The sequence below is a fragment of the Hippoglossus stenolepis genome, chromosome 4, assembly GCF_022539355.2.
Source record: "Hippoglossus stenolepis isolate QCI-W04-F060 chromosome 4, HSTE1.2, whole genome shotgun sequence".
NCBI lineage: Eukaryota > Metazoa > Chordata > Actinopteri > Pleuronectiformes > Pleuronectidae > Hippoglossus > Hippoglossus stenolepis.
The window spans coordinates 23,256,371-23,269,954 of record NC_061486.1 but is presented as its reverse complement, the minus strand read 5'-3'; the positions used below and the strand labels follow the sequence as shown (position 1 = coordinate 23,269,954).

The window sequence follows — 13,584 nt, the reverse complement described above, 5'->3', positions numbered from 1 at the left end:
CTTGTATTATGTTTTAAAACCAATGTGTTTAGATGTGTGTGTGATTGGTTTCAGTGACTTCTCTGAGAGCTACATCAACCTCACCCTCTACACTGTCAACGAGCCCTGGCTGTTCTCGGTGCTCTGGTGCAGCGGGGTGTCATCGGTTTCTTCAGAGGCTCCGCACATCCTCAAAAGGGTGCTTTACCCCATCGGGCGCATGGTAATTATGATAAAATACACTTTTATATTAAACCTTTTATTTTAAAATCCTTCAAAGTCTTCTTCCCTACATACGAGTCTGGACTGTAGACTCTATAAAATAGTTCTGAATAAACATGGATGTAAACTGCGACTTGATTGATTGGCAGTAATTTTAAATTAATCCAGATTTTTTTTTTAGATTCTCTGTTACCTCCGCCACGGAGGTTGTGTTTTCACCCCTTTCCGTTTGTTTCTTGGTTGGTTTGTATGTTTGTAAGAAAGAGTACAGATGCTATTAGATTATAATCAACACACAAGTGTTTCTCTGTTTCTGTAACGGACCACATTTCATTTTAAAATGCTAGACTCCTCCTGTGATGTGTTCATCTTCATTCATGTTTGCGCTTGCTATAAGCTCATGGTCAAGGTGTTGACTTTTGTCCTCAGCCTGTCTCCTCTCCTTCAGCTGCACCTCCTCTACATGACTTAATTAGATTTTTCTGGGTGATGTCAATTTGGGACCCTTGCTTTCCACTGAGCTCTTCCAGTGTGTTTATTACCTGCACTGAACAGGCTCGTCCTATTATTTTCCAGCACTCATCTGAAGTCCCGGGACAGTGAAAAGACCTTTTTATTAAGAGCATCAATAAGCATAGTCACTGTAGCAGATCCTATAGAGAACAGCTCAACACTGCGTCTCTGTGGTAATGTTTCACCTGCCTCGTCTGTGCAGCGTGCCAGCCTGGTCTTCCTGTCTGTGTCGCCATATGGGAACTCAACATGACAACATGTTAATGTGACCCCGGCCCCCCTGCTGTGGTTCAGGGAGAGTTTGCACGGTGAATTTAGGTCAAACTAGAATGGCACTTGGTAGAGCGCACAGCTCCACCAAGGCCCAATAGTCCCCTTAAATTCATTCAAGCTGCACCAAATATCTAACACTCGCAGGTATCTTTCCCCTTAATGTGCATGATATTTTTAATCAATATTCATGGATTATTCCCTGGAAAATAGATGAAAATATTAATTCCTGGATCCGCACCAGATTTGATGGGTTCTTCCCTGGCTCATACCACATCCTTCAACCTAGTTTGATGGAAATCTGTTATGCTGGTCCTGTGTAATTTTGCTTAAAAAACAATCCATCTGTCAAACTAATGGACAGGGGTGAAAACATAACCTCTTTGTCAAAGGTAATGTACATCTTTCTGTGGATGTTGACAAGAATGCACATTTCAAGACCTAATAACTTGTCCCAATGTAATTATAGAGGATTCAGCCATTAAGATCATATATCGTAGGACTAATGTACATATCATGTAAGACGGTTAAGATGATGCTTCTAACATAAGAGACTGTATGTTGATATATACTGCCATCCAGTGGTGGGTCTTGCTATAACATACTTTTGCAAAGTTCACACAAAACATAACTCAGAGATTCATTTTTACTAAGTATGTTCATGTAATGTGCGTGTGGCTGTTTGTGTGCGTTTGTGTGTTTCCAGAGACCACAGGATTACTGCCTGATGTGGGTGACTGCAGACCTCATCTCCTTTGCTGTAGTTGTAGGAATATTCATTTTCCAGAAGTAAGTACGGACACTGGGTGAAGTAGCTGTAGTAAAATCACTGAAGTGAGTTCTAACGCAGAAGTTAATGTTTCTCAAATTCTATGCTGATGAAAGAAGTGGAAAGAAAATTGCGTGCGTGCGTGTGTGTGTCACTTATTGCTGCCAATTAACAAGAACCACTGTGTCTGGAACACATCATGAAAACTGCAGCTTATACCTAACAATTCTCTTCTCCTGTGTTTTCAGTATTTAAAAATGATTTGCTATAACACATACTTGTTATGTGGTTTTATAAGATGCATCTCAGCTGTCCTCTCCTGTGGTGTGACAGAGAAGATGTACTTTCTATGAGCATGTGTCCTCCTGGTTAAAGTGTATACACCCTTCCAGCATTTCTTTATTTAAGAGTGTGGTCTTTCTGTTTGAGAGTAGGATTTATGGATTTCATGTTCAGATGTCTGTCTAAATGTCCGAACCAATAGAATGCCAGGTGTAGTGTTGACAAATGAAATAACCTCACCCTCATTGTGGTTACTTTGCTGTCGGTACTGTTACCAGAAAATACAGCGGGAAAAGAAAAAAACTATTTGGTTTTATAGTTGCTTGCAACAGTTCTCCCATAATATAAAAACTGGATTGAAATCCTTGGTGTTGCTGCTCCATCGTGACCAGCAATCTTCTAGACTCCTGCTCCATGAAGGTGTCGTCCACAACGGGGGCAGGACATTTTCATTCGCCATCGCTACACCTGGCATTCTATTGGTTGGGGAATTTTGACAAACGTAAACAAAATCCAAGAGCAGAGGAGAAATCCGAGAGCAGATGTTTCACGTGCGCACAGAAGCTGCTTGAGCACGAGAGGCGCTGAAGCTGGAGCGCAGGAGATCTGAGCACAAGCAGGGTATATTTGAGTGCAAGTGCAGGGTTTTAAGTGAGAGCGTTACAAAATCTGAACGAGATATTAATCCTGCTCGCAAACTGAAAGACCACACTCTTGATTAAAGAAAGGAAATAAACATTTATTTTCCTCTGTTGGAGAGCAGGAGAGTGTGATGGTCTGTCCTTCAGGGGCCGTGATTTTGTTTGTTTGTTTTCATGATGCGTTGCAGGTTTGCTCGGCTCAGTCCAGTTCAACAGTAGCTTCTGCTGGCTTCTAAACTGACCTCTCTTGTCTCCCGTCCTTTTTTTGTCCTTCCGCCTCTCCTTCCTCTTCCTCTGCCTGATGTGCATGCTCTTCTCCTCCTCTGCTGCATTCTGGCATCTTCTCTCAGCTATCACATGATCAGGTAACTGGGTCACGTCTTTCTGACCCAAAGTCTTCTTCCTTTTCATCCTCTGTCTGTCTTCTGATTTCTTTATCCATCACTCTCTTCTTGGAGGCATTCTTTGTCTTCTGTCTTTTTTTTGTTGCTCTTTATTATAACATCATTCTCCATCAGATTTTTCTATCCACATTACTTATGTATTTATTTCCTCTCTCTTTCTTCTATGTATCTCAACTGAATCGTAAAGCACTGCTGCCACTTTCCTCTAGAGGGTCTTTATCCCTGTGGGCGGAAGATAACGCAGCACAAAATAGCCAGAGCATTTAGTCCCCAATGATATTTATTCATTTATTTTCCGTCTCATTAGCCAAAAGACTTAAACGTCCAAAATGAACGACGGCCTCATCAGGGGAAGTGCCTCAGGACTGATGCTGATGAACTAAAGCCTCGCTTGTTTGCATTTCTGTTTTTGAATGCCTCTCTGCATTAGTCCTGATTTATTGTGACTAATGCTCGTCAGTTAAGTTAATTGAAATTAAGGCTGTTCATTTAAACAAGGATGTGATTTTCGTATACAGGAAATGACTCAGTCTTCCTCCTTGACTGACGTACTAATCCCAGATAGCGAGGGATTGATCCCGTCAGCGACTGTAAAAAGTTAATTAGCTGAATGCTGTCCTAATGTTTCACAGAACAGAGCAGAATGTTCTTTCATGATTATTCACAAGGCACAGTATTATATAGGCTTATAGCACATGCAGGAAAAGTCATAAATATGCCTAGACTGAATTGTCAGATCACATTCAGTGTAGCAGCCAGTTTTAGAAGCACTCAAATTAAACAGATTTATTTGTCTCCATAAAACAGCCAGATTTTGTCAACTAACTCATTAGTTATTAAAAAATGTAAACTTTAACTTTCCACCTGTCGACCCTAAACTGCACATTTCGAGCAGAGGCCACAGCGTTTAGTGACGTCCTCATTGTCTCCAGGTGATTTCTAATGTAACATGTGACCCTGCAGGTATCGGATGAGTGGTATGCGCAGCTACAACCCTGAGCAGATCATGCTGAGTGCTGCCGTCAGGAGGTCCAGTCGAGACATAAGCGTCATGAAGGAGAAACTTATCTTTTCAGGTGAGGCCCTCACAAAGAAATGAAAATGTCCTCTTGTGCGTCTTTGTCGTTTGTTTGTATTGTGTTGTTGTTTGGGCTCCTGAACTCAAAGACAGATTCCTCTCTTTTTACTTTATCCTTTAAATTTACCGATTTTACAAAAACAATCTCACACTTTTTCAACTTGAAGATGAGGAATGGGCCTTTTCTTGAGTTTCAGGTGCCCCACTAGCACGTGACTCCATCCCAGCATGAATCTGTCTGAGTGTCTGTGAATGTTCTCGCTCCTTCTTTTCCTCCTCTACCTCTCATCCTCATTGAAGGTCAGCCCCAGTAAAGCCGCCTGCCTCCTCCATCCTTCGTGTGTGATGTGCACCACCTCCTGTCCATCCTACCTCCTCTCCATCTCTTCACCAGCAGTGATTCTTCCATTTTTATTCCATGCATCCATTGCATCCCTCGTTACCTGCCACCTCTATGCCTATTATGCCCTTTCCAACCATTCATCCATCGCTTCACGCACCTTGTGATCTCCCCATCATTCCTCCCAGTGGAGACGTCGTTCTGTGTAGGGGAGTTTATAGACACCCTGTTCTGTCTAGACAGCCTGTAGTGCTGGGGGTGAAAGGTAAGCAATGTCAGCTGATCATCATTTCCTGTTTTGAATTTCAGTTTTGCACCCTATTACTACTTTTTCTTTGTTCACTAAAGCCCTTTTCAGACATGAAAATCTTCAGAAAATTGGAGTTTTCTTTTTACATATCAAAAACACAGCAGGAGACTGTCCAGGTCAGATGCTTTCACAACAACAGAAACATTTTCAAAAGAAAGGATATGATGTTTCAATTCAGCTGCAGAAATTACGTGTTTTTGTTTACAGCACATCGAAACAGGCATCAGCAGATATAGCTCTCGAATGTCCTTGTCTTTCCATGTTGTCATTTTACTCAGTCTTTTTTTTTTTTACTGTTTAACGTCTGTCGCATGTTGGATACATCATCGGCATGCCTTCAATTTTCTGGACATTTTCCTGCTGTATTCTCAGGTCTTATATCTTGTTCCCTCCTTGGATATTCATTTTTCAACCATCTCTCTACGGTCAGACTCAAAATGATTTTGTTCCTCCATTATCTCAGATAAATGTGAGTTCATGTCATGACACTGTTTCATCTTGGTTAGAAACCCTGCTTGCTTTTCTCTCTCTGAAGCTTGAATGGAAGAAGGTCCTGCCTCCAATGGCCAGAATAGGATAGGTGTATTAGTCCTCACCCCAAGTAGCGATTTCACTCCAGTCACGTAGAGGTTCAACAGACTATCAGGGTACTTTTAAATGTAGCTACGCTACTAAACTATTAGTTATTATTCGAAGAAGAAGTAGGATGCTATGATGATGATGATAAAGTACAGCAGCAGATGGAGCTAATGCACCTTGATGTTGATTGCCACCTGCCAATCAAGTGAACAAAGAAGAAGAAGCTTGTAGCTGTCACATGGGCTCATTCGGACGTTAAAATTTAATTAAAACATCCAGTTCATTTCATGTCTGGAAGCAGCTTTATTGACCAAGAGTGAGAATGTTTATGCAAACAAGAGTTTAAAATTGTATTATAGTTTACTGACTTTTTTTGTTTTATCCTTTGGTGCCCTCCAGAGGTGGGAAACGGAGTTGGCAGTGCTGAGGAGCTGTATGCGGACAATGACTGCGACTACTACACCAATCAGGGCATCAGCCAGTGATTGAAACTGAGCCCTGTGTGGATCTGCTGTGGCGTGATGGAGACAACAACACTCTGTGTTCAAATCATTACTGTTTTTATTCAATGTGAGGTCTCCCCTCTGTCCTACTGATGAACTGACAGATATGCTGTATAGGAGAAAACAACCACCCAGTTATGTGTACATTCTGTAAATAAGTTTTTTTTTTTGCTTGTCAGATTTACTGTTTATCACATAGGACGATACTTTTTATTAAAAGAATTCGCCAAATCCGAGGCCGAGAGGCCCCCCAGGCTACCATCGCCTGCTTCTCTTCAAAACTTTGTTTCCAGATTCTTTATTTTAAGCAGTTTATTGCTGCGAGCAATGTAAATGATATTGTTCTCTTTGTAGATTAATTTATTTTTAAACAAGGATTTTTAAAATCCTTTATTGCCGCATGAGACAAAAAGCTTCATCCCTCGTTATGCTCCTGCCTTCTGTCACCACTCTGCTGTGCTGCTGTTCATAATGGACCGAATATTACTATTTATATTTAAAGAGAAGAAGAAAAGAACACAGACAATTTGTTTACAGAGATCCTGCCTTCTCCAGGTGACGTATGTAAGATGATTCCTTTGATCGAGGCTGAATGAAAAGCGCCGCCCTCTGATCAGTGCATGTTACAGTAACCATCATATCAGACTTGTGTGAGCTGTGCTTCCCCTGTTTTACAGGAGGACCTGGTGAAAATGGTTTGGGGTGGAGATATTTGATGTCTTTTAGTGGTTAATGTGAATGTGTTACGAATAATACCTTCTTTTTTTTTTTAAAAGATGTGTATTGAGTGTGTCCTGACTGGATATGTATTTTTTTTACCCTGTGTGCAGTGCTGTGTTGAGTGTGTTGTTGTACAGGAAAAGTGAACCAATGTTAGAGATGCTCCAGCCGACTACACGTTACATTTTAACAATGTGACAGTTTAATATTACGGCAGGAATAGTCATTTCACTTCACACACGTTCTCTGGGCTGCAGTAGAGTGTGTGTCGTGCTGAGGAACTTCTCACTGTTGGTGTCTGGATGCTGAATGCTGTAATGTAAATGAAGTGGGTACTAAATGTGAAAGTGAAGCTCCAAGCTCGCAGAAGGGACACGGCTTCAGGTGTCACAGGGTCAAGACATTGGTTGCCTTTTGTGTTGACTTCTTTTCTGTGCCTCAGAATTAAACATTAAAACATTTTAAAATACAAGAGCTCACTTGTGGTGATTGTTCTGTTTGTATATCTATTTGTTAAGCATTTTCATGCTTAACAAATTGTGTTTTGTCCATACGCATAAAAATGTATCCTAAACTATTTTAATGTCGTAGGCCACTTTTGATCTTGTGGCCAGAACAAAATGGATGTTAGCCTAAAGTGGCCCATGTGGTAAAGGGTGGATATGGCACAAACAGTACACAACTGTGTGCCACATCTGGTTGAGATGCAGTATTGCCATGGCTAATTACTTGTGGCCCAGCTCTGGCAAACAGGAGCGGACTGCCAATGCGCCATCTACAAGTTTCAAAAGGGGTCTTTTTTTCTTCTAAGATTGTGTTTTAGAAGTTATTTGGCAAAATAAAACACATTTTCAGGGGGTTTGCTAACAGGCACTACAGCATGTGCTCAAGAGGAGCTGGGGATCACCAGGTCTGTGTGACAAACCAATAATAGAACTCATGTGGCTCAGTCGAGTGGTGGCGAGCATGAGATTTGCTCCAGCTAACCCTAACCCTCCAGCTACAGGTAAATTGCCTGAAATGGGTCTTTCCAACCAGTAGACAAAAAAACCTAAAGATGGACTACGTGTTTTTTCTGCAGACGTGGCAACCCTGCTGGGGATCAATGAACTTACGTGTCACTCTACCACCTGAACTACCATCTCACTGTGAACCTGGAGTTATGTTTGAGTGTGTGAAGAACTTAAATTTGATCTAGAATAGATCGGCCACAAAATACAGTTGGTTTAACTTTTTCTCAAAATAAACACACACTGGAGAAGCAGAGAAATGCAGTTTTAATTGGTCATAGCAAATTAACTTCACTTCCTAGGTGGATAGACCGACAATGAGTTACACTTGAAATACAAAAATAGTTTGTTTTTTGGTCTCTATTGCCATAGAGACTGAAACAGTATCTCTACAGTATCAAATGCAAAATATGCAGCCTCATATTGCTTCATCTTAATTGAAAGCTCTTCATTTGACGAAAATGAAATGAAATAAAATAAATACACCTACTCATGAATGAGTAAAAAAAACTGTTGATGGTTCTACAGGAATGTGGTTACTATAAGTTCTCGGTGAGAAAGGTTGATACTCACTGGATATTCTGTATTTCAGAGATAGAGTTCTGGGTTTCATTCTTTCAAAGAAAGAGTTTTGGAACAGAAATGGAATTTAGCCTCCATGATGGATCAATAACCAGCTTAACATCCACCAGAGTCAATGCAGGTGAACCATCTTCATGCTACAATATTAAACAGATTTCAGGCACTGATCAAACATCTTGTGTGTGACAGTAACATGTTTCTCAGTATCAAATATGCGAGGCAGCAGTAAGCAATGCTTTGGTCCTTCTGTGGAGTCGAGCTTCTCTTCCTACAGCAGCAAACACAACCTGGGGTTCCAAACACTCACGTGCAGTGTTGTGCAAGTCAATTCACTTTAAATAAAGCAAACACAGAGGAGCATAATGCACAAGCAAGTCCTGATATACGACAGGGAAAAATACATCATAGTATAAACATGAACAAAGTCATAATACTGTGTTACAAAAATAAAGTAATTGCTTTATTTTCCAGTTAAACCTTAGTAAAGGTTTCACAAATAAGAAAATACTTCTTGCTCAATAGCACCACATTATCATAAGTATTATTCACATATTACAACTTTATTCTTGTAATATTACAATTTTCTTCTCGTAAGCGACTTTCTTCAATGTGAACATGATACAGTGTTGTACTGAAAAGTGCAGCACTAAAAGTAAATTTACTCATGGTGCAAATGATTTCAGCAGTCTCATCTGTTTGCTGCCGTCTCTGCACCTGACCAGGATTCATTGGTTATCAGGTGAGCAGTCTAATCAGTATTACGGTGAAATTGTATTAAATAACTCGTCTACGTATTTGCATGACTTCCAGTGGACATGGGATCATGTCAGGGACCTGGACAAAGGCCTGTCTGAACCACCAACTCACAGCTGTTGGGTTCAGACTATAGCAGCTTTCTGAAAAGGCACAAACACACTGTACATCTGCCTTCAATGAGAAGATGTGAAAAGGGATTTAAGGCCTGTAAAACACCTTCACTCATACATACACACACACACACACACACACACAGCCATACTGTTAATGAAATAAATAAATAAATAGCTGATGATGATGCACTGGTTCGTCTTTACGTTCTTTAAACCAGTGGTGGTTCCCTGAATCAAACACCATCTAAGTATCTACCATCACTCAGCATCACGGGTGTAGCTGAACAGATCAGTAGACACACGACAGAGAAATGTCTCTTTCACATTTCAAGGTCTCGCTGTGTTACATACAACAAAAGCAGCCGTCACTGTGAAATGGGAGGGGAATGTTGACTTCTGTAGATTATATCAATCACTACACGTCAAATAGGAATGTCGGCATGTTTCATTACACAATCTGCATTTTTTTTCTTCTGTTACCGAAATCTCTCACGAACAAGGAAGCAGGACACAAGTTGAAAACCAGAATGTCTTGTGTGTGATCAGCAATATTGACATTAAGCACATTAGAGACATCTGACACAGCGAGGATTCTGTGGCCAGTCTGTTTCATCCCTTTTTATCTTTGTGAAGATTAGCTGAAGTTCGTCTTGCGCAGGTGCCTATTGGGGATTTCAATAGCGCTCACTTGCAGTGGCCAGGAGCCGCCCATGATGCCCGCCTGAAGGGCCACACCTGTTACCACAGCCAGGTCAGGGTCGACAGATGTGTTGGGCTCCTTCCCAAAGTACTCAGCGATCAGCCTCCTGATCCGCGGGATCCTCGTGGAGCCTCCGACCAGAACGATCTCATCTACCTCCTCTTTCGCCAGGCGGCCTTCAGCCAACACCGTCTCAACAGGAGCCAGGATCTTCTTGAAAAGGTCGTCGTTGAGCTCCTCAAACAGCTCACGATGGATCACGGCCTGGAAGAGAACCGGAGCAGGAACGGAGCCTTCGGGCGACTCCGAGCTGCCGTGGGTTTGAAGGAGCAGCGGCACTGTGATGGTGACGCTGGGCTGGAGGGTGAGGTTGAGCTTTGCAGCCTCCACAGACTGTCGGAGACGGTGAATGTCCTCTTTGAGAGTGGGTGGGACGCCAAACTCTTGCCGAACTCGCTCTGTGGCGTACTGGAGCAATCTCTGGCTGAAGTCTTGACCTCCCAGCTTGTTGTTTCCTGCAAAAACCCCATCAGCTTATTTACAGTGTTCAGTTCTCTTCAGAGAAAAAAAACACACAAACACTTCCTCAAACCAAAAAAAGGTTTGTTCTTTCTTCACATCAGACAAACCAGGTGACAATTATGACCCCAAATAATAGCTGTTGAACCAACTTCAATTAAGAACAAAATAATGAATGGTGCTTTTGAAGAAGCAGTCCAAAAGATATTTATTTCAATAAATGTCTGTAAAATTACTTTCTAAATTCTATATCCACATTACTGTGACATCAACTCCACTACACTACCCCGCAGTTTTAGAGCTAGAACGCTGCTTGCCCCATTTAGTCTCGACGGGCAGAAACTGAGACGTTTAGAAACAATGACGCAGTTAAATTCTGCATTTTACAACATGACAACTGCTTCTTGCATAAGAGAGAAGCTATTATTTGACCTATACGTGTCCATGGGGACATGCGTGCCTTCCTGTTCTCAGTGTACACAAGTGGTCATGTAATAAGTGAGACAGTGAGCTTAGCACTTAATGCTACTGCTCATTAAAATGTTTTTTGGCAGAGGATCAGTCATTGCAGGGAGTAACCAAACAATAAGATGAAGAGCTGCATGCGACAGGCGACACACCTCCAACTTTCATAACCAACTAATCTCCCTGTGTTATGTGCAGCATGTGATCAGATCATTGTTGCTGATGGAAAACAGCCAATACTTTCTGACTGCTTTATTAAAACAACATTAGTTTGTTTGGCTGAGGCCAGTAATCTGTGACCTGTTGTATCAAAACACAGTTGCTGTTACCACCACAAACTACAGGTGTCGCCAGACAACCAGGACTGTTGTAGCAACATCTGTCATGAGAGATCCAATAACAAGTGGTCGGCGTTTAAATCCAAATGTGTCCTGAAGCGTCTCCTGTGATAAGATCTCACTTCCCCGCTCTATTTGCAAGTTAATATGTACGTTTCTGTTCACAATGACCAAATTCTGTGTTTTTTAACCAGTCTTGAGTTTAAGGATGTGTCCCATGACAAAGTGTCTGTGTCAGCCCAAGCGAGTGATAAGTGAATAAATGTTGTTGATGCAGCTCTACTATGAGAGATTTCACCTAACTGAAAACAAATACAAATCCTTATGTAGTCAGTGTTGATATTATGGCCACAAATTAAAGTTTGGACAGAGAGAGGAGTCTGTTTGATTTGTGAAATTGAAGCGGGTCAGAGGACATCTTGTCACTATAGGCCTTTGCTGTGCAACTACAATGAGTTCATGTCACTTCCTAATTACTAGAGGAGTGAAGCACCTACCTGCCATGGCTCTGGTGAAGAACATGCCTCCCTGTTTGTTAAGCAGAGACACATCCAGTGTTCCTCCCCCGAGATCGACCACCAGCACGTTAGAGACGTCCACCTTGTGCAGGCCGTAGGCCATGGCAGCAGCCGTGGGCTCGTTGATCACTCGCAGGATCTCCAAGCCTGCAAGACAGTAATGATGGAGTTAGTGTGAAAATTATTCCAGTGACATATTGTGTATGGACCTTGTATGTTTGATGACTCTGGGAGAGAAAAGCTATCAAGGATCTCAAGTGAGTTTTAGACTAAGGTGTCTGATGTGCTGTTTTGTCAGGACATCTAACATCCTTAAGAAACTGTTAAAGGACTGACCGGCGAGGTTGGCGGCCTTGACGGTGTAGTTCCTCTGTCTTTCATCAAACTCTGCGGGCACAGAGATGACGGCTTTCTGGATGGGCACACCCAGCTGCCTCTCAGCCATCTTTCTCATCTTCAGCAACAGCCTGGAGCTGATGAACTCTGGGCTCACGGTGAAGGTTACATTGGTGGAGATCAGAAACTCTGCACTTCCATTGTTGTTGATCACCTGCAGGAGGAGGAGATATTTCAGTAGATCAGATCAGGAAGTCTTAAGAATGTTTAAAAGACCAGAATGTTTTTTAAACAAATGTATTGTATTAAAGTGTGTATGTGTGTGTTCCTGTTGAATTCATAAACGAGTTTCATCAATGAAATCAGCCTGGTTGTAAATCTGCACCACAACCCAGCAGCCACTGCTCCCCCCCACCATTACCCACCTTAAAAGGGTAGCGGGCGCTCTCCTGCTCCATCAGCGGGTCAAACATCTTCCCGATGAACCTCTTGGCATCGTACACGGTGTTCTGTGGGTTGGTGTCGGCCAGGTCCACGGCATCGTGTCCGGCCAGCACCTCAGTGGTGGTGAAGGAGACGGCGGAAGGGATGCTCTTCCTCCCCGCTTCATCCGCCAGCACCTCCACCTCCCCGCTGCCCGGGTGGAAGACGCCCACCGAGCAGAAGGTGGTGCCCAGGTCCAGGCCGATGACTCTGGGTTTGGGAGGAGGAAGGTACTGCTGGCCCAGGTATCCTGCCAGGAACAGGGCCAGGATGACGGAGCCTGCGGACCCATGACGACACAGTTAGCTCATGTGTTAGCATCCAAACACCGGCGAGTTACCGGGAGGAAATATATCTCCCTTAACTTACCGATCATAGAAACCTCTCCGGACATTGTCTCACACTGTTGCGAAGCCTCGCGCCGCTGAAACGTCACAATATGTCGGTATCAGTTGCTTCAGTTCCGTTTAAATTACGCGAAGCTTCAACAGCTGGATGAGAATTCTTCAGACCAGCACTTAAACACACGTCAACGCTGCATGGCCCCCGGTGCTTTCTGGGTAATGTAGTTTACATCACGTAGCACGTTCTCCTAGAATAGCGAAGCAGATTTGAGCTCAATACTACATCTCCCATCAAGGCTTGCGAGACGTGACGTACTCTAAAAGGTTTCGAGACGTGTCCGTGTTTTCAGCCAACCAGACAGAGCCTAAGCAGTCCAGGTTAAAAAATATGTTATTTATAAAGATAAAAAATGAAAAGCACATTAAAACTAGGGCTGCGAGCAGGACTGTGCGGACCCGAGCACTTTCGAACTCTGCACCTGATGCGGCCGCGGGAGAGCGGTCGGGGACCGGGCGAAATGGATAAACTCTTCACTTCCTGTGTCCGTCACGCAACGCCGAACCACGCCCACTAATCACGCACGGTCCCCACCATCAAGTGCAGACCACACGGTGGAAATTTTATGTACATCTAATTTAAGTTGTAAAACGAGGCTTACTTCCTCTTGCCAGTAGGTGGGGCTATCACTATCACTACATACAGACTAATAGATCTGTTCAGGTCAAAAACACTTGTTGATTCTCTTCAGATGGTATAAATCTTTCACCTTTGCAACATCTAAGACATCAGAGGAATCTATGACCACTGAC

At 42.7% G+C, this 13,584-nt stretch overlaps 2 protein-coding genes across 5 annotated transcripts in view; one reads left to right on the top strand and one right to left on the bottom strand.

The window, feature by feature from the left end:
* Nucleotides 1-7,084, top strand: part of gdpd5b (glycerophosphodiester phosphodiesterase domain containing 5b) — a 53,325-nt gene extending 46,241 nt beyond the window's left edge. Inside the window, exons 13-18 of one of the 4 annotated variants that reach the window (XR_004695214.2) lie at nt 55-202; nt 1,691-1,773; nt 3,027-3,041; nt 4,044-4,156; nt 4,459-4,763; nt 5,787-7,084. Coding sequence is in view for 2 of the 4 variants with exons in the window: in XM_035155084.2 (XP_035010975.1) it covers nt 55-202; nt 1,691-1,773; nt 3,027-3,041; nt 4,044-4,156; nt 5,787-5,872 (445 nt within the window). In the remaining 2 variants the exon portion in view is untranslated. The remainder of the gene's footprint in view (nt 1-54; nt 203-1,690; nt 1,774-3,026; nt 3,042-4,043; nt 4,157-4,458; nt 4,764-5,786) is intronic. The other 3 variants (XR_004695215.2, XM_035155084.2, XM_035155085.2) reach the window with 3 other exon arrangements.
* Nucleotides 7,085-7,870: 786 nt separating this feature from the next.
* hspa13 (heat shock protein 70 family, member 13) lies at nt 7,871-13,261 on the bottom strand. Its single transcript, XM_035154814.2, has 5 exons — nt 12,800-13,261; nt 12,373-12,710; nt 11,948-12,161; nt 11,591-11,758; nt 7,871-10,286 (listed from the first exon to the last, which is right to left on the bottom strand). The coding sequence occupies exons 1-5, from the start codon at nt 12,822-12,824 to the stop codon at nt 9,706-9,708; spliced, it is 1,326 nt and encodes a 441-aa protein (XP_035010705.2). The 5' UTR covers nt 12,825-13,261; the 3' UTR covers nt 7,871-9,705.
* Nucleotides 13,262-13,584: the final 323 nt, after the last annotated feature.

What these genes read in the sequence shown, in the direction of transcription:
- hspa13 (XM_035154814.2), bottom strand. Translation starts at nt 12,824, where the DNA reads ATGTCCGGAGAGGTTTCTATGATCG. An exon ending in GCGCCCGCTACCCTTTTAAG is followed by an intron (nt 12,162 to 12,372) that starts GTGGGTAATGGT and finishes CTCCTCCTGCAG; the next exon opens with GTGATCAACAACAATGGAAG. An exon ending in CTTCACCAGAGCCATGGCAG is followed by an intron (nt 10,287 to 11,590) that starts GTAGGTGCTTCA and finishes GGGTTTTTGCAG; the next exon opens with GAAACAACAAGCTGGGAGGT.